The following is an 18807-nucleotide window of genomic DNA, read 5'->3' on the forward strand; positions in this document are numbered from 1 at the left end:
TTGATCTTTACCTCTGCCCCCCAAAGAATGGCCCACGGGGGCAAGGGCAGCATCCCCAGCCCCGCCCCCAGCCCTGCTGAATCGGACCCTGCCTTTCAGCAAGGCTTTCTGGTGACCGGCCCATGCACACGAAACTTCCCAGCACCGGCCTTCACCACACCCAGAGAGAAACCATGGAGGCCGCTAAAGGTGCCCTTGTTTTCAGAATAACCGAGGCTCCCCCACTCTGAAAGGAAAAGGATCGATGATACTGTAAGGGCGGGAGGGGCAGGGCGGGGATGTGTGCCCTTTCCGAATCTGGTCACTGGAGAAGCTCACCTCTCCAGGTAGATGGCCTTGGGGGAGACATCTATTATCAAAATAATAAGCACCGAATAGTCTAGTAAAAGAGTCTCAGGTGTAGAGAAATACATGCCCAAATACAACCCTCCATTGTCATCAATTACTGCTACCCACGGTTGGCGTGCCACCTGGGCGTGAGCAGGAATGTTTAACTTGCCCTCGATTCTTTCTCTGACACAGGTAGATCCCTAGTTCCCACAATTTTACCAGGTTTTCTTCTCTTTTAAATATATGTTTATTGATTTCAGAGAGGAAGGGAGAGGGAGAGATAGAAACATCAATGATGAGAGAGAATCATTGACTGGCTGCCTCCTGCATGCCCCACACTGGGATCAAGCCTGCAACCCAGGCAGGTGCCCTGACCAGGATCGAATCATGACTTCCTGTTTCATAGGTTGATGCTCAACCGCTGAACCATGCCAGTGAGGTCTACCAGGCTTTCAAAAACTTCTTTCTCCTACAGCTTTTGATTTGAGAGAGGTGGGGGAAGGAGAGAGAGAGAGGGAGAGAATATGAGAATCAATTGCCTTGGACTATGTCTCCCAGGCAGTAGTCATCAGCTTTCCTCCTACCAGCTTATACACAGCTTTTTTTGTCTTCTAGCTCGAGGCAAAAGCTGCCTTTTCCTCCACATGATGCCAAAAGACAAACATCCTGGTCACATAATTGGCCCCCTTTCCAGCAGCAATACCCCATATGTTTCTTCCAAGGAGGAAATAACTGAAAGGACTTTTCTATAAACTATGCAGCAAGATTTGAAAATATTTGGAGCGGTTTTTATCTTGGAGGGTATCTAGAACACAGTCTTATCCAGATTTCATGGATCATCATCAATTTTCTCTTTGTCCTTAATCAGATTAAACTGTGCGGTTGGGAAGAGGGGCGGGAGGCAATTGGATTATGACATAACTTAGACTGAAGACAAACTGGTGCAAATTCATACTGTCCTGGGTAATTCCTCTGGAATGGGGAGAAATGTGAAAGAAACGCATGAACCGCAGGTCAGTGGGTTGCATCGACTGCGAGTGGGATAATGCTTCCAGAGAAAGTGAGCGGTCTCTTCTCAATCGTCCCTGTGACGTGGTGATGCTGATGTCGCTGTATTTTGATAATGACGCCTCATTTATCCGGTGGCGGCAGGTAAAGCAGTGCTTCGCAGACAACACATTCCCTTTTGTCATTAACACACTCAAGTGTGTGTGTTTTTAATCTTTATTGTTGGAAGTATTACATATGTCCCCTTTCTCCCCCCATTGACCTCTTCTAGCCCATCTCCGCCCCTGGCCTTCACCACCCTACTCTCTGTGTCCATGGGCTATGCATATATGCATACGAGTTCTTTGGTTAATTTCTTCCCACCCACCTACCCAACTCCCCCTTCCCTCTGAGACACACAAGGTTTTATTTTTGCAAGTTGGGCGGTGTGCCAGCTAAAATGATCATTTATCTGCTTTCTGAAGTAGAGCTAATTGGCTAAAATGTAATAGTTTTAATGGATTAGAGCCACCATTTATGGCGATTGTCAGTAACTGTGGAGGGATTCACCTGAACCCAGTCTCTGATGGAGTTCCCTGCCTAACTCTAGCCAGTCCTCACTTTCCCGGAAGATGGGTCTGTTGTGAGTAGAAGCCGTGTTGGAGTCCATGGGAACACTGCACAAGACTCTTGCTCACGACGTTAACCTCCTGAAAAGCCTCCCATGTGCCCCTTGATTCTGCCCTGGGTGTTCCAGCATCTCCTTCCCTTCTGGCCTCAGTCCGCCCTGCTCTCCTGAATCCATGTTAGCGTCAGCCTGTGCCTCTTACCAGGGCTCAGACTGTACCCCAGCTCCTTCCCCATTTGTTCTGCTCTGCAGCATTGGGGCCCACCCCACCCTGACAGACCACTCTGGGTTGCATTCTTCAGGCAGTTAACAAACAGCCCCCCTGCCAGCGCCAGCTCTTAGGAACCTTCTCTGCTTTGGCTGGAGTTAAGGGCCACGGCTCCTGATAGCAACAGGGTAATTTCATTTGAGCAAAACAAAGACTTAGAGGAGAAAGCCATGAACCCAACAGGATGGTAGTCCTCAGCCCTCATTTGGCCTCTGGGTTATGTAGGAGTGTGTTGCTTACTTTCCAACTATTTGGAGATTTTCCAGATTTCTTTCTGTTATTGATTTCTAATTTAATTTCATGGTGGTCAGAGAATAGACGCTGTACGATTTCAGCACTTGTACGATTATGAAGACTTGTTTTGTGGCTCAGGATATGGTCTGCCTCGGTAATGTTCCAAGTACACTAGAGATGGATTTGTACGCTGATGCTCTGCAGAGCGTGCTATCAATATTAGTTTATAAAGTTGGCTGGCATGTTGTTCCAGTCTTCTAGGCCCTTTCTGAGTTTCTCTACTTGTCCTATCCATTATCGAGAAGGGGTGTGGAAGTTTCCAAGTATAAATATGGAATTGGCTATTTCTCCTTTCGGTTCTATCAGCTTTTGCTTTGTGAATTTTGTGAAACTTCTTTTTTTATTAGTAGCATAACTAGGATTGTCGTGTCCTCTTGATGAATGAACTGCTCTATCCATGCAATGGCTATGGAATCAAAATGAAATGAGGTTGCTCAGTCATCCACTTCTGCCACCAGTAACAATCTGTTGAGTTTTATAGTGTATTTAAAGCCTAAACAGTTGGGAGATGGTTTTTATTAGATTTTACAAAACAGAAGTAATTCTCATTATTTGGCTCCAGGGTTGTCTCTCGTCCACTTGGTGCCAAGAATTAAATTTATGTTCTGGGGGGGCCAGCTTTGCTGGGGGACATTCTCAGGAGGAAGTCTTGCATGCCTCTCCGCAGCACTGCGTTCTCGGCAACCTCCCGCAGGCTCCTGTGCAGCTTTTCCATCTCCTTGTACTCACTTTTGACGTCTGCGGAGGAGCAGAAGGCACATAGCGGCAGTTAGCGTCCTGTTCACAAAGGTCCCCGGCAAACAGATCCCCTGGGAACCATGTTGTGACCTGAGTCACTGGTCCCAGCATGTGAGGGTCTGGGTTAAAGCTCGAAGATCAGATCGTCCAATAGGTTTGTTTTTACCGATAACCTGACCAAACCCAGCGTTCTTGCTCCTACCGTCAGGCTCATCTCAGCATAGGGGCCACTGTCAAATAACAAATCCTACCCGGGAAACAGGCCTGGGCTGGCCCTGGGTCTAGGGCAGTGATGGCGAACCTATGACACGCGTGTCAGAGGTGACACGCGAACTCATTTTTTTTGGTTGATTTTTCTCTGTTAAATGGCATTAAAATATATAAAATAAATATCAAAAATATAAGTCTTTTTTTTACTATGGTTACAAATATCAAAACATTTCTACATGTGACACGGCACCAGAGTTAAGTTAGGGCTTTTCAAAATGCTGACATGCCGAGCTCAAAAGGTTCACCATCACTGGTCTGGGGCCTCACAAGAGCTCAGCGGCAGGAGGTGCCGTGCCCACCGTATACTAAACTCCCCGAAGCCCTTCCCGGTCCCCCCTCTCCTCCCGGCCTCGCCTGCAGCCGTCCCCATGCTAAGTGGATTGGCTCTCCTGTGCCGTGAACTTGTCTAGGCTGTGGTGCCCGTGTCTGTGGTCAAGCATGATGTGGTGTTTCTGTGAGTGTGTTTTTGGATGAAATGTGCATTGAAACTGGTAGGCCTTGCGGAACGCAGGTTGCCCGCCTCATCTGATCACGGGAAGGCCCGACTGGAACAAAAGGCCGGCCTCTCTGAGCAAGAGGGTATCCCCTGCTTTATTTCTCTCCAGGGCACTGTCACCCTGTGGCCCCCTATCTTGTTTATAGTTTGGCTTATTGCCTGCCTTCTCCTCCACCCCCCTCATCCGCCCCCGGGCTGTAAGCTCTGTCAGCAGAGATTTTTGTCTGCACTGCTCACGGCTACATTCTCGACACTAGGACACGGCCCAGCGCCGCGGTGGAGATGGTAGTTACTGTGGAGCGAAGCACACTGCCCAGTCTGACCAGCCAGGCAGCATTCCGAGCAGGGCGTTCAGAGCTCTTGGGCAGCTGCCACAGCGCTCCCTGCATGGGGTATATTTGCTGCTGATGGTCAAGGAAAGGACATGGTCTTAAATTACGACAGGAGCAATTTATGTCAAACTCGGAACATTTCAGTGTGTGAGGCCTGGGCAGCTGAAGAACTTTGGTGAGTAGGAGTTCTTTAACGAAGGCACAGTTGGCCCCAGCTGGGTGGCTGAGTTGGTTGGAGCATCGTCCTGTACACCAAAAGGTTGTGGGTTCGGTTCCTGGCCAGGGCATATGCCTAGGTTGCAGGTTCGATCCCTGGTCGGGGTGTGTACAGGAGGCAACTGATCGATGTTTCTCCCATCATTTTCCTTCTCTCTCTTTCTCTCTCTCTCTCTGTCTCTCTCTTTCTCTCTCTCTCTCTCTGTCTCTCTCTCTCTCATCAATAAGAAAAACATATCCTTGGGTGAGGATATTTTTTAAAAAGGCACAGTTGGATGACTGTAACCTTAGAACAGGTTTTTGTGAAGGCCTGGACAGAGGGTCATGAGAGAGTTCAATAAACCACATGGTGAGGGTGCGGTGTCTCCTTCCTGAGATGCCGGGAGCCGGTCCATCCTTGCTGTTTCAAGGGACCTGGCATATATAGCATACGGTTCTTAATATGTTTGCTCACCTTCTTGGTGCTGTGTTTTAACCAAGGTCACCTCTCCGAGAAAGGTTGAATCCCCAGGTAGGGATTTTCCCCTGAAGTTAGGGAGGGGATGAAACTCCTTAACTAAGTGCCAGGCGGGTAGTTAATCAATTTAACTACGAACAATCATGCTTAAGCTACATAATCTTTACTCCCTGGAATGGAGATAAGAAACGCCCTAACCTTTGTAATAGAAATTGACAGGATTAGAATCAACTGGTATAAATACAGATGCAACAAGACAAAAACAGACAGAACTCAGAACACAGAACTTAGGACACAGGGCTTGGAAGACAGGACCAAGAGAGACAGAGCCTAGGCACAGAACCTACACAGAACGTTCTCTAGAGACAGAAGAACTTCGCTGGAGAGAGCATGCCGGAGGATCCTGGACAGGGACTGGCCTCGGAGCCTGGAGGCGGAGCCTGGCGAGAGAGCATGACAGGGGATCCTGGACTGAACCTGACTGTGGAGATTGGCAGGAGAGCCTGACTAGAACCTGGTGACTGAACCTGACTGGAGAACCTGAGCAGAACCTCTCTGGAGATCGAGACCAGAACTTGGCTGGAGATCCTGGCTAGGCTGCTGATCAACTGAACACTGTCTCCGTGTCATTCCTTCTTCGCCGACTCCGTCCACACCTTTGGGGACCCCTGGACCTGCTGGGGCAGGACCCCGGCACTGAGAGAGCATTCGGAGTGAGCAGGACAGGTGTTAAGCAGTAGCGGTTGTGGCTTTTACTTTGGAAATAGCTCTGGCCACTCTCCCCCTGACACGCTCAGTGACACACATCAATGGCACCCGATGTCCTGTCTTTCCAGCAGGCACCCGTGCACATGGTTTCAAGTGTGAAAGGCACAACATAGACAGATGGCAAAGTAAATCTCCCACCCTCCCTGCCCCCCAGTTCCTTTCCTTAGAGGTAACCAGTGCGGCCAGTTTCTTGTGTATCCCGTGGAGATTTTTATGCAGGTACACAGGTGTTGCCTTTTTCTCTCTCACAAATGGCAACACACTACACACATTTTTCTTACTTTGCATTTACAATATATTTTTGAGATCGTTTCATGTGGCTACTGTACATCAGGCTACTTAATTCTTTGTGACAATTGCACAGCCCTCTGCTGGTTGTGTACCAAGTTACCATAACCCAGCGGTTCTCAACCTGTGGGTCGTGACCCCTTTGGGGGTCGAACGACCCTTTCACAGGGGTCGCCTAAGACCATCGGGAAACACATATATAATTACATATTGTTTTTGTGATTCATCACTATGCTTTCATGATGTTCAATTTGTAACAATAAAATTGGGGGTCACCGCGACATGAGCAACTGTACTAAAGGGTTGCGGCATTAGGAAGGTTGAGAACCGCTGCCATAACCAGTGCTCTGCTGATAGGTACTTCCCATTCTGATATCATAAGTTACGGATTTGAATGTGCCACTTGCCGGCTATGGATCCTGGGGCACCTTGTCTCATCTGCGTCTCTGTTCCTGCATCTGCGAAATGGAGCAATAACGTCTGCCTCTGAGGGCTGATGTGAGGGTTCGATGAGATGTTGAGCACGAAGCCCAAGGACCGTGCTGGGTCTCAGTGGGGTTCCAGCAAAGGGTGGGGCAGTCATAGTTGTCTTCATTATCTCTGTTCCGTCCCCTGGAATTTCTTCCTAACTTAATTTATTTAAATCCAAGAAAGAGCCACCACACATGCAGGGGGCAGGGGGGTGTCTGCAAGATCATCACCCTTTATGCAAAGATTTTATGTATTTACCTGCAAGCTCCTTGTAGAGACCATCCCCCTGGGATGAAGCAAGGGTCAGCATGGTGGCGATACTGCCCTTCACCTTCTCCGTGATTCCATGCTGCACAAGAAAGGATGGTCCTTCTGTTAGGATGGCACAGCCCACTGGAAAGGGAATCTTAGGAAAGGGGCCCCACCCAACTCCCCAATCTGAGTGTGCAGACTGGGGCTGCCCAAGTCAAAGTCAGGTCCAAGGCGGGCCACCTTAGAGCGCACAGAATGGCTCGGGAGTCATCAGGGCAACATCTCTGTGGGGTCCCACCTGTCTCAGCACCTCCTTTCTTTCTTTTTTTTTTTTTTAGGATCGTATTTCATGTTTATTGAATGTTGCAATGGGTTTAAATGTGGTATTAGAACTTACAAATGAGCACCTCCTTTCTAGCCTTTGCGAGGGGTTGTCCCTCCGTCTGGTGCTGACGGACCGAATCGGGACCTAACAAGGCTGCATGGAAGTACGGGAGAGATCACAGCACCCGAAGCGACGGGAAAGAGGGAACGTGCGCTCACTGTCCACCGTCCTATCACGCATTTAGTCACGGGATGCGTGTTTATTGAGTACCCGCTTTGTGCGAGACACCAGCTGGCAATCCTGATTTTTCTTCCCAACTTTTGGACAAATATCTTCTTTGCTCCTCCCACTCCTTCTGTCATCTAAAACCATGTTCTCTCTTCCAACCAGCTCTTGCCTCCCTTTGAAAAATACCCGATTCTCTCCTCTAGTCTGACGAAGCCTAGTTTTGAACCTGGATCTTCTGATTCCAAGTCTTATGCTTTTCTCTTCAACATACCAGGCCTAAAACCCCAAGCTCCAGCCTCAGCTCCAGCTCTGAGCCTTAGCTAGTAACTTGGGTGTCAGCTCCCTTGTCCGTAAGGTCAGGGAATGGGGATGCTCTGTGGTCTTGCCCTATTTCAACTTCCTATACTTAACCTCATTGAAGATACTTTTTTAAAAAAATGTATTATATTGATTTTTTACAGAGAGGAAGGGAGAGGGATAGAAAGTTAGAAACATCGATGAGAGAGAAACATCGATCAGCTGCCTCCTGCACACTCCCTCCTGGGTATGTGCCCACAACCAAGGTACATGCCCTTGACCGGAATCGAACCTGGGACCCTTGAGTTCGCAGGCCGATGCTCTATCCATGAGCCAAACCGGTTAGGGCTAAGATACATTTTTATATGATCAATGTACTAATTTTTTTCTTTAGTGGAATTGTTTTCTTGGGCACCTGAAGGGCCGATTTCTATATACCCTGTGAGGACTGGACGTTGTAGAGTCTGACCAATTTCTGCATATGCTTGCAGACTGTGATAATATGTTAAATGACAGAAAGTAAATTGCTACTGGTAAACCAGAAACCCCTTAGCCTCTTCCAAGAGAAAGTTCGTGTTTTGCAGTGTGGGTAAGTGTACTTTCCAGAACTGCAGTGGGGTGGGGGCAGAAGCAGGTTGGAGATGTTTTAGGAAGTCGGTTGGTCCAGAGATGGACCCATAGAGGAACTAGCCAGGCTGCTCAGGAGGTTAGGAGAGGGTCAGCGAAGCCTGGAGTCTGTAAAGGCAGGAGACTGTGGAAACTCACATGGCCAGGGGCCAACAGTGGCTTGGACTGAAACAAAGATTTTATATGACTTGCGGAGGGGGTGGCAGGCTGAGACCTAGAACTGAGACGAGATGGTCCAAGTGGGCTTGACAGCAGCACTTAGGTTTGAGGAAACTGCCAGGAACTGACTTCCAAGATAGACAGAAGCAAACCTAAATCGATGCTGGGCACTGTAAGTGGCTGATTGACATTTATTTATTGATGTTTTATGTAGATAAGACACTTCCCTCATTTAAAAAAAAAATCTGTGTTGAGATTAAGCTATTGTTGGAGATGCTGGAGCCTGGTTCCCTGCTCCCAAATCCTACGTCTGAAACTTTCTAGCTATGTGGCCTGTGTTACACCTCCCTGCCTCAGTTTTCTTATCCACAAAATGGGAACAATAATAGTGCAGTCATCCCTCAGTATCACAGGGAATTGATTCCAGGACCCCATCACAGACACCAAAATCTGAGGATGCTCGAGTCCCTCCTATGAAATGGTGTAGTGTTTGCATGTAGGTGACAGCAGGGCACATCCGCACATCACTCATTCACCCGGATTGGGTGTAATGCTTGGTGAATTCAAGTTTTGCTTTTTGGAACTTTTTGGGACTTTTTTCCGACTATTTTCAATCCGTGTGGAAGGTGACACCTGCGGATATGGAGGACCGACTGTGCCCACCTCACAGACTTGCTGGGGATGAAGCAGGCTAATGCATAGGAAAGCCTTAGGATCCCATCTAGATACTGCAGTTCTGATCACTCACTAAAGGGAAAGATGCAGGAGAAGGCTGGAGGGGCCGCATTTCCGAAGTCACAGCCCCAGAGAGGAGACTGACTCCATCACACGCTGGCAGTGAAGGGAGAATGCCCAGCGCCAGCTGGCCTCCTCTCCTGGCACCGTGAGCTTTGGTTGGACCCACTTTGCAGAAGACGTCTGACTCTACTTCGGACCAAATGACCACCACTTCTCCCATCTCCTGTGCTGGCTTCCTCCCCCTCCCTCCCCCCAGAAGCCCCCCAGGGACTGGAATGCAGGCTGTGGGGTGGAATAAATACCTTCAGCTGCTGAAACTGGTGCTGCATCCTTTCTTGAGCCCTTTCAAACATGCCCTCAGCCACCTGCCGGTCCACCCCTCTTCTGATGACATCTTTCATCCTCTCACACGCTTTTTTGCCAGTGATCTGGGCTGCCTCTGGCAAAAATGATAGTCACAGTTACACCACAGCAAGGGCTTGTGCGGAAACCATTAGCATCAGCAATAAAGACAAGCAAAGAAACCATATATATACAGGCACATATATACACACACACACATATATAGATGCACACACATATATTTATGTAGGTAGTACCATTTTCTACACAGTGGAAATAGTTTAATAGCATGATACATGCCGAAACTGGTTTGGCTCAGTGGATAGAGCGTCGGCCTGCGGACTGAAAGGTCCCAGGTTTGATTCCGGTCAAGGGCATGTACCTGGGTTGCAGGCACATCCCAGTAGGAGATGTGCAGGAGGCAGCTGATCGATGTTTCTCTCTCATCGATGTTTCTAACTCTCTATCTCTCTCCCTTCCTCTCTGTAAAAAATCAATAAAATATATTTTTTAAAAAAATAGCATGATACAAAAATTAACACTCTCAATATTTAGATAGCTATCATTCAGAAAATCGAATGAGTGAATTAAGCAGAAGCTTACAAAATTCCAACCCCTGGCCTCCCCAAGAAAATAAGGGGCCACCAAAATGAGAAGATATCAAGTAAGTTTACAAATACTTAAAAAAATAAGAATGAGAACTGGGTGATGGGTTTTATATTTTAACTGGAGGCCCAGTGCACAAAATTTATGCACTGTTGTCCTTCAGCCCAGCCTGTGTCCTCTTGCAGTCCAGGAGCCCTCGGGGGATGTCTGGCTGGTGGCTTAGTGCTGTCTCAGAGGTGGGAGAGGCTCCTGCCACCACCGCTGCGCTTGCCAGCCTGTGAGCCTGGCTTCTGGCTGAGCAAGGCTCCCCTGTGGGAGTGCACTGCATTGAGCGTCTGTTCCCTGGTGGTCAGCGCACCTCATAGTGACCGGTCGTTCTGCCGTTCGGTCGATTTGCATATTAGCCTTTTATTATGTAGGATTAGCTGCGACGTAGCACGGAGAGGAGAAGCCAAGGTGTGTAGGCAAAGGAAGGACAGAGGGAACTGGCAACAGATAAAAATGGTTCAAGAACTACCTCTCTCCACACCTTGCAATTGTTTGAATTGTTAGGTCTTAGTTTGTAGACCAAGGGTGTTAGGGGGACGTAGGACTTAGGGGACTTTGAGGGGAGCCACGGGAAAGGATGCTGTATGGACAGAGGGAGGGAGCAGAGGGAGGGAGCAGAACTGCCTCCCTCCGGACCCCCACCTTCGTAGCAGGGCTTCAAGTCGTTCTGAACAGAGCTGGTGAGCGACTCATAGATCCTCCTCTTCTTCCGGAGGATGTGTTCCTCCAGGCCCCCCAGGATGGCGCTTATCTGAGAACCCGCATGAACAAAAGGCCATTTGTGACAATTCCTCCAACAGAAATAGGTCAGGCATCCCTGCCCATAGTCACCATGTCCCTCTGCCTTGTGGTACAGGCGGCTCCCCACAGCTGGACTATGTCCTCCCCATGTCCTCCCCACAGCTAGCCTGCGAGCCTCTCACAGGCAGAAACTGTGTCTTCAGCATCTTTACATCCCAACGTGCTTCCCACGGTGCCTGGCACCTACAGACATCCCGTTAAATATTTGCAGAGTTGGGCTCTGGCACATGTGAGATGCTGAAACCGGACCTTTTGCGGGGGGACAGTGGGGGAGTAACAGGCTCTTTCTCTAGCGTTGCCATGGGATTTGGGCTGGGATGTGCTATGGACTGAATACGGTGTGCATGGCACCTCCTGCCACTGAGCTCTTGTGCCCCCTCTTCAATTCATATGTTGAAATCCTACCCGCCAATGTGATGGCAGTAGGTGGTGGCCCTTTGGGAGGAAATGAGGTCATGAGGAGGGCGCCCTCCTGGTTGGGATTGCTCCCCTATAGAGGATGCCCTAGAGCGCCCCCTCGCCCCTCTGCCATGTGGGGGTACGGAGAGAAGACCGCCGTCTCTGCACCAGGAAGCAGGTCCAACCAGATACCAAGTCTGCTTGCGCCTAGACCTGGACTTCCAGCGCCCAGAGCCGTGAGAAACGCATTTCTGCTGTGTGCAAGCCACCCAGTTTATAGTGTTTTGCGAGAGCAGCCCAGATGGACTCAGGCAGCCTTGGAGAATATGGGCCACAGGCAAAAGCCTTGAGTACTCAAAACTAGAAAACGATCTGCAAAAATATGATACTTTACGCTTCACTGCTTTGGATGATACTTCAAAATATTGGCAAAAATGATAGGAAGGTTACTGAAAGCATCACAACTGGATTCCAATGTTTGTACATCTAAGGAGCCTTTGAAGATTCTTCCTGGAAACGGATCTACTGTACAACCTCGGCGTTTACCCTCGGTTGCAGGGGGAGGAAGCTGGCCTGGCGTCCTCCGCCTCCATGGCTGAGTCAGGACCGCTGCTCTCCCCCCACCCATCTCTGTTGTGTAGCTCACAGCTCCTGCTGAGTTCCGCAGACCCCGGACACTGCAGGGGAACAAGTCCGGAGAGACAGGCAGCGTCCCAGAACCTGTGGGGAAGAAACCCACCACCCAAGGTCATTCCTCTCTTCACAATCTACGGATCTTACCTCCTGGATCAGGAAACTTTTTTTGTAGCTATCATGTTTCCAGCCATTTCTTATCCCAATTTCCGTCATTTTCTCCTGGAGAGAGTGCTTAAAAGCATCTATGTGAGGCATCAAAGCTGAACCGGTGGGCGTTCCAGTCCTACAGACGAAAGCAACGGAATATATCAGAGGCATCAGTGGCTGTTGTGAGGCTAAAACAAAGAGGAAACCAGCTGATATCCTTTTATTCATTTGAAGAGAAGGAGGACCAGAAAGGATTGTATCACATTCCTATCACATGTCAGGCCTTATGTTGCACCAGGCCCTTGACAACAAAACCTACGAAATCAGTGCAATGATGCCCATTTTACAGATAAGAAAACTGAGGTTCAGAGGAGATTACTGATGGGGTCAAGGCCACACAGCTAGTAAGTGGCGGAGTCAGGCTTTGGACACTGATCTGTTTAATCTCAACCCTCAGGCTTCCCATTGCCCAGCTGTTTCCACTCGAAAGGATGGGACTTGAGCTATCCCTGAGGAGACAGGTAAGATTTAGGGAAAATGAAAAGGAGGAGGGCTTTTTCACCATATGCACAAGATAGTGAAGGAAGCGTCAGCACATCCCAGGAATAAGAAGCAGCAGGTGTAGAAGAGAGGGCATCGGCTTGAAATCCTAGCTCTTAACTTATGAGCTGGGTGGATCGCAGCTTGTTCACCAGTAAAAAGGCAGAAACCACCCAGCCAGTGTTGCTCAATGGTTAAGAGTCGACCTATGAACCAGGAGGTCACGGTTCAATTTCTGGTCAGGGCACATGCCTGGGTTGCAGGCTCAGTTCCCAGTGTGCAGCGAGCAGGAGGCAGCCAATCAATGATTCCCTCTCATCAATGTTTCTCTCTCTCCTTCCCGAACCCTTCCTCTCTCTGAAATCGATAAAAATATATTAAAAAGAAAAAGACAGAGGGTTATTGGGAGGATGCGAGGAATAACACACCCAAAATGCTTAGCATGGTTCCGGGTACATTTCTGTTGCTCCCTCTCAGCTGGCTAAAGCAGAGGAACAATGCTGGGCCACAGCTCGGGAGAGATCAGAAAGGCCATTGGAGGCAGGTGGAATGTCTTGAAAGCCATTCTAAGGAATTGGGTGGGATGGGGTGGGGTGGGGTGGATATACGAGAAATAGTATGACCCCAAAAGAGTTCAAAGGAAGGTGGGGGTGGCGAAGGGGGCACTGAGTAAGAATCACGCAAAGGTGGAATGGTGCGAGCAGGTGGTGAACCTGGTGAAATGCTAGAGGCAAAGGCGGGAGGCTGGGGACAGGTTGGGAGTTTAGGAAATGATGTTTCTGTGGATGGAGAGAAGGATTGGCGGTCAAGGAAGAATGGAAGGAGGGGACGCGTGGAGGCACACCCCCTCCCACGCCACATTGGGGAGCATGCAGGATGGGAGCAAACGGAGTCCTCCGTGAGTCACTTCTCTTTTTTGCATTCAGGGAAATTTATGGAGGCCGTGTGTTTGCTTAACTCCACGCTGTCCAACCAAAATACCCTATCCTGGGCTTGGATCCATAAGAAAGTTTATCCCCTGCTGCATGCGTGAGATATTTGAAAAAATAATGGGAATCATAACATTAGTCTGAAGGCAACATCTCCATCTGCACTCCCGGTCACCATGGGAAATTTTTGAAGTAAAGCAGACCAAGAAGGCTTTTGTGTTTGGCCAAACAGTACACTTTCCTCCTCGAGTTGCAAGGGACTCTTTTCACTTCCAAATCCGAAGTACAAATTCTTAAAGTCGAGACTCTGGCCCAACATTCTTCAGATGTTTGTTCACAGAGGAATATGAGGAAAAGATCTTTTACCTAAAAATGCCTCCAAAAACAGGATCAATCTGGTCGTAGATGGGCTGAGTGATGGCTTCATTCAGATCTATTCTTGCCAGAGTCCTGGAGGCATAGATGCCGTTTTTCAGGCAAACAGCCTTCAGAGTTTGGTGAAAACCTTGGTTGCCTCTACTCCTCTAGGTAAACAAACAACACGTTAGTAGAGTTAGTGGGCATTAACCAGACAAGCACAGGATCAGAATTGCATTGCCTTTGGCCAACGGCTATTACCAAGAATCACAGTAGCAGCAACATAATCTTTTAACTCATGACTAAGCTAGACAGAGAGGGTAGCAGTCGTGTCTTAAGTCGGTGGGGTGCCCTGTCCTGGGTTTGCAAAGCACCCTGTAGTCACTTTGCTCACAGCTCTTCTCATACAGTGTTGCATTTGTCTGTTTATTCATTAGGCTTCTCTACTGGACCATCAGCCTGCTGAGATCAGGCACAGTGTGTCTCATCCAATACCCTGATGTCCTTGCCATCTGGCAAGGGCATAAGGAGTGCTTGGTAAATATTTGTTAAATGAGCAGTTATTAAATGAAAATGTGCTACGACCCTACTGGGAGTATCTGTTTCAGGTTTTTGCAAGTATAGTCCAAGTTTTTGGTTTTTTTAAATACTTTTTGTTAAATATTTAATGAAATGCAATTTGATTTATGTATCATTGCAATATTTTTTCCCAGAGAAATAAGTTGACAAATCAGAGGGGAAAATATCATGAAGCTAGAGTTATAAGAGACATTGATAAATTTTAGCCAGATGGTGATCCTTAATAAAGAGAATAAAAACACATTGACTCTGCCCTGGGCGGGTAGCTCAGCTGGTTGGAGGGTCATCCCATATACCAAAAGGTTGTGGGTTTGATTCCTGGTCAGGGCACATACCTCGGTTTTGGGTTCAATCCCCAGTCAGGGCGTGCATGGGAGGCAACTGATCCCTGTTTCTTTCCCACATTGATGTTTCTCTCTCTCTCTCTCTCTCTCTCTCTCTCTCTCTCTCTCTCTCTCTCTCGCTCTCTTCCTCTCTTTCTAAAAATCAATAAAAGCCTATCTCGGATGAGGATCTTAAATAATAATAATACATTTGCACTAACCAAAATTTCAGTAGTGGGCTTTGGATCATTCTTCAATGATATATGTTTTAAGGGAATATTTTTCAAGTGAATGGCTGTGTAGCATGATACAACTGGCATCATTCTAACCATCTATCTATCTACCTATCTATCTATCTATCTATCTATCTATCTAACTATCTGTCTATCTTATTAGTCTTCCCTTTTCATTTATACTACAACATGAGCATTTCCTTAATTCATTGTACATACTTAGAAAAAAATCATTTTAATAAACCACATAATACATCCTATGGACATATCATAGTTCATTTTACTATTCTCTTGTTATGAGACATTTGGGTTACGTTACTATGTTACATAATGACATGAGGTTAACCTATGTTTGCCCAAACTTCTGATCACAAAGGCAAGTTGCTATCAAACAGGAACACCTAGGGTATGCTGATAGTCACAGAGAAAGAAGCTGATGAAAGGGGACAATTCATGGGATGAGGACCTGGTGACGCCTGACAATGGTGAACACGCTCCTTCCTTTCACAAGCAAATTGTCTCTTACCTATCTCCTGCTATGAAACCAATGACCCCAAACTTGGTGGCTTAAAACAACAATAAACATCTCTCCTCTCTCACAGATTCTGTGGGTCAGGGATTCAGATTGGCGTTGGCTGGCTGGTGTTTCACAGTTCGCTTGGTGGCCAGGCTGTGCGGCCAAGGTTAAAGCGCAGATAAGTGCCACCAGAGAAGAGACCAGTGCAGGATTCAAGGTCACGGAGGTCAGACAACATGCACACCAGGCTCAAGTGGTGCAGTGTTTACTCACAACAAGAGGAGGGGACGTGTGCACAAGGTCCAGCCAGCCTCTGGCAGTACCTGGGTCCCCCAAGGCCAGCGGATCCACTCCCCAGCCGATGCAGGTGCTAGAGTTGCACGCAGTCCACTTAGTGCTGCAGCAGAAGATCCCACCCGCTCCCACGGTTCAGAAATACAGAAAACGGGGGCTTGCCCAAGGGCCTCTGATGCCTGCCCTAAGCAGAACAAAGGAGTGCACACTGAGCACGAAATGGAAAGATATCCCCACACAAGCAGAGAAGCCCAGCACAGGCTGGGAGGGTCTTTATCTCCTGGTAGGAAGCGTTCCAGGCCCAAGGCCATTCTTATGTGGCCAAGTGAGTGTCCAAAGGCTGCATGTACTACGGGCCTTTCCCAACACCAGCCAGTCTGTCTCAGGGCTTCTCTGTGAGGTTCCGTCAGGTGTCGGCTGGGATTATGGTCACCTGTCTGGGGCTAGAGAATCTGCTTCCACGGACGCTCACGACAGGGCGGGGAAGGTGGTGCTGGCTGTGGGTGGGGACCTCGGCCCCTTTCCACACGGGCCTCTCCACACAGCTGCTTGGCTTCAGCACAGGGAGGCTGGCTCCCTCCGAGCGAGTGATCCAAGACACCAGCGTGGAAGCCTCAGCGGCCCTTGGCGACCGAGCCTCAGAAGTCACACACTGTCCCTTCGGCAGCACCCTGCATCAGTGAGGGGGAGACTCCCCAGGGCGCGAATACCGGGGTAAGGCTCCCGCAGGCCATCTCAGAGGCTGCCTATCACAGTCACCAATGAGCACTCTCCATGGTCAAATCCATTGCCTTTTTATCACCCCGATTTCCCTCAGGAGCATCTAACATTTTGCTTAACAACCGATGTGTGATCTTTCCTGCTTAGTTTTCTTATTAGAAAATAAGAACTGACGCTTTACATTACAAGTAAGTACAAAAAATAAGAATATAAGCATTACACGATTTCCCCTTCTCCTACTACTTCTCAGACTCATCTTTCTCTGCCCCCTCTCCTGGCTCCGTTTCATTCTGCTCCCTAAATGTGGCCTTTGTTTGAGGTTATATCGTATTACTGTCCTTCTCTCTATTCTTCAATACCTTTCACTCCTATAGGTCCGAGTATCAATTCTCTGCAGGTGACTACCAAGTCCTGACCTTGGGGATCAGGCAGACGTCACCAGACACCACAGGTTTTCCCTGGAAAGGGTCACTCACCACCAGACAGGCCCCGAGGATCCGTCGGTAGGAAGTCCTGGCATTTCTGACTCCTTCTTGCAGAGGCCGGGAGATGTGGGCAAAGCACTGTTCGATGGCCTTCTCCAGCAGCTGTATTTTCTCCTCCACAAATCTCCGCAGGCCACTCAGGTGCAAGTGTTCGCTCTAGGGACAGGGTCATAAGGAGCATGAGACCACCCCCACCATCGAGGCACTTTCTCCTCACACGTTGCTTCCTTTAAGCATGATTCAGCCTGAGCAAACCACCCACAGTTGACTTCTCCCTATCACCCAGTGAATGAACATCCGTAAGCTTTGAGGGACTGGAGAACAGAACCACTGTATGCCTCCTGCAACTTACCTCAGGTGTACAATCCATCAGGCGATGTGGGGGAGCAACTACCCCAATAAAAACCCAATTGTTACTAAAACAAACTTTCCCAGTGACCTCTGAATCAACACACATTGAATGAGCTTTGACTTTGCACAGAGCAGTTTCGGAGGCTGGTGTTTCTCAAACTTTAATGTGCAAACAAATCCCCAGGAGAATTAGTTCAAGTCTGAGGGCTTTTCTATTTCTAAAACCCCCAGGGGAGGCGGATCTTCTGGGCCCTGGACCACACTTTGAATAACAAAGCTACAGGACCCAAAATAAGGCTCCGTCCCTTCTTCAAAGGAGAATACAGTGTAGTCAGGGAGGAAAGTATCTATTCAAGTAATAAAAGGGAGGGACCACCAGGGACAGCCGTGGACTTTAGGTTCAAACTGGGCACCGTAGTGTCTGTTCCCTGTGTGAGAACCTTGGGGGATGTGCAGCAGGCAGAAGCCACACTCTTGGCACTTAAGGTCCTTCAGAGCCAAACATGCCATTACTTTTGTGACCTCATGCCTTTGCACATGCTGTTCCCACCTTCTCATCCTTCCAGACAAAGCTCAACAGTCAGTTCCCATGCGATGCCTTCCCTGACTCCCCCAGGCAGAGTTGGGGCTCTCTTTCCCACGTTCCCTGAATTTCGGACATCCCTGCGCCACAGCATTCCTCCTGCTGTGCAACGTCTCTCTCATCCCACGTCTCCTTCCCTGGACTAGGAACTTGCTGAAGGGAGAGACTACGTTATTCATGTTTGTTTATTCCAAGGCAAGGCACAGAGAGTGCAGTCCAGAAACATTTATAGAGTGAATGAGTAGCACGGAAAACTATGGATAATGTAGGTTTATAGATTTTATCCCAAACTTGATGGAAGAAATCGCTCTTGAATTGATGTGTGACCTTAACAGATGACTTAGCTTCTCTGCATCTCGATTGCACCATCTTTGAAATAAGTAGATGGGGCTGAATGATCCTGAAAACAGCCTCAAACTCTCATACTCTGTGAGTCTTAGAGTTGATGAGCCTTAGAGTTTAAGGACACTATTTAGCTTTAGGCATGCCTTGGGGATTTTTGTGGTTTCTCTGGTAAGAATTCTATAAGCCATACTTTTATTTTTTTCTCTGGTGTCCTCTAGATTCTTTTGAATTTGTGGCTGGTGATCAAAATGAAATAAGAGCGAAGTCATGAAAAGAAAATCTATGGGCAGGATTCTCAGGAAGTCTCACTCTCACCAAATCCCTGTTGGGGGGGAAAATGATAAGAAAGGAAAGGGCTGAAGATAAAAGAACAGTAAAAAAAGGGGGGCTGGCAACTACTTTG

General features: G+C 48.3%; 1 protein-coding gene across 1 annotated transcript in view; it reads right to left on the reverse strand.

Annotated features, from left to right (window-relative positions):
* Positions 1 to 2963: 2963 nt before the first annotated feature.
* NUGGC (nuclear GTPase, germinal center associated) overlaps positions 2964 to 18807 on the reverse strand; it is a 36534-nt gene continuing 20690 nt past the window's right edge. Inside the window, exons 10-16 of the mRNA XM_059695271.1 lie at positions 17117 to 17281; positions 13984 to 14141; positions 12146 to 12284; positions 10808 to 10916; positions 9472 to 9608; positions 6802 to 6892; positions 2964 to 3245 (exon numbers count right to left, since the gene is read on the reverse strand). Coding sequence (XP_059551254.1) covers positions 3106 to 3245; positions 6802 to 6892; positions 9472 to 9608; positions 10808 to 10916; positions 12146 to 12284; positions 13984 to 14141; positions 17117 to 17281 — 939 coding nt within the window. The 3' untranslated portion in view covers positions 2964 to 3105. The remainder of the gene's footprint in view (positions 3246 to 6801; positions 6893 to 9471; positions 9609 to 10807; positions 10917 to 12145; positions 12285 to 13983; positions 14142 to 17116; positions 17282 to 18807) is intronic.

The sequence above is a fragment of the Myotis daubentonii genome, chromosome 5 (assembly GCF_963259705.1).
Source record: "Myotis daubentonii chromosome 5, mMyoDau2.1, whole genome shotgun sequence".
NCBI classification, from domain to species: Eukaryota; Metazoa; Chordata; class Mammalia; order Chiroptera; family Vespertilionidae; genus Myotis; species Myotis daubentonii.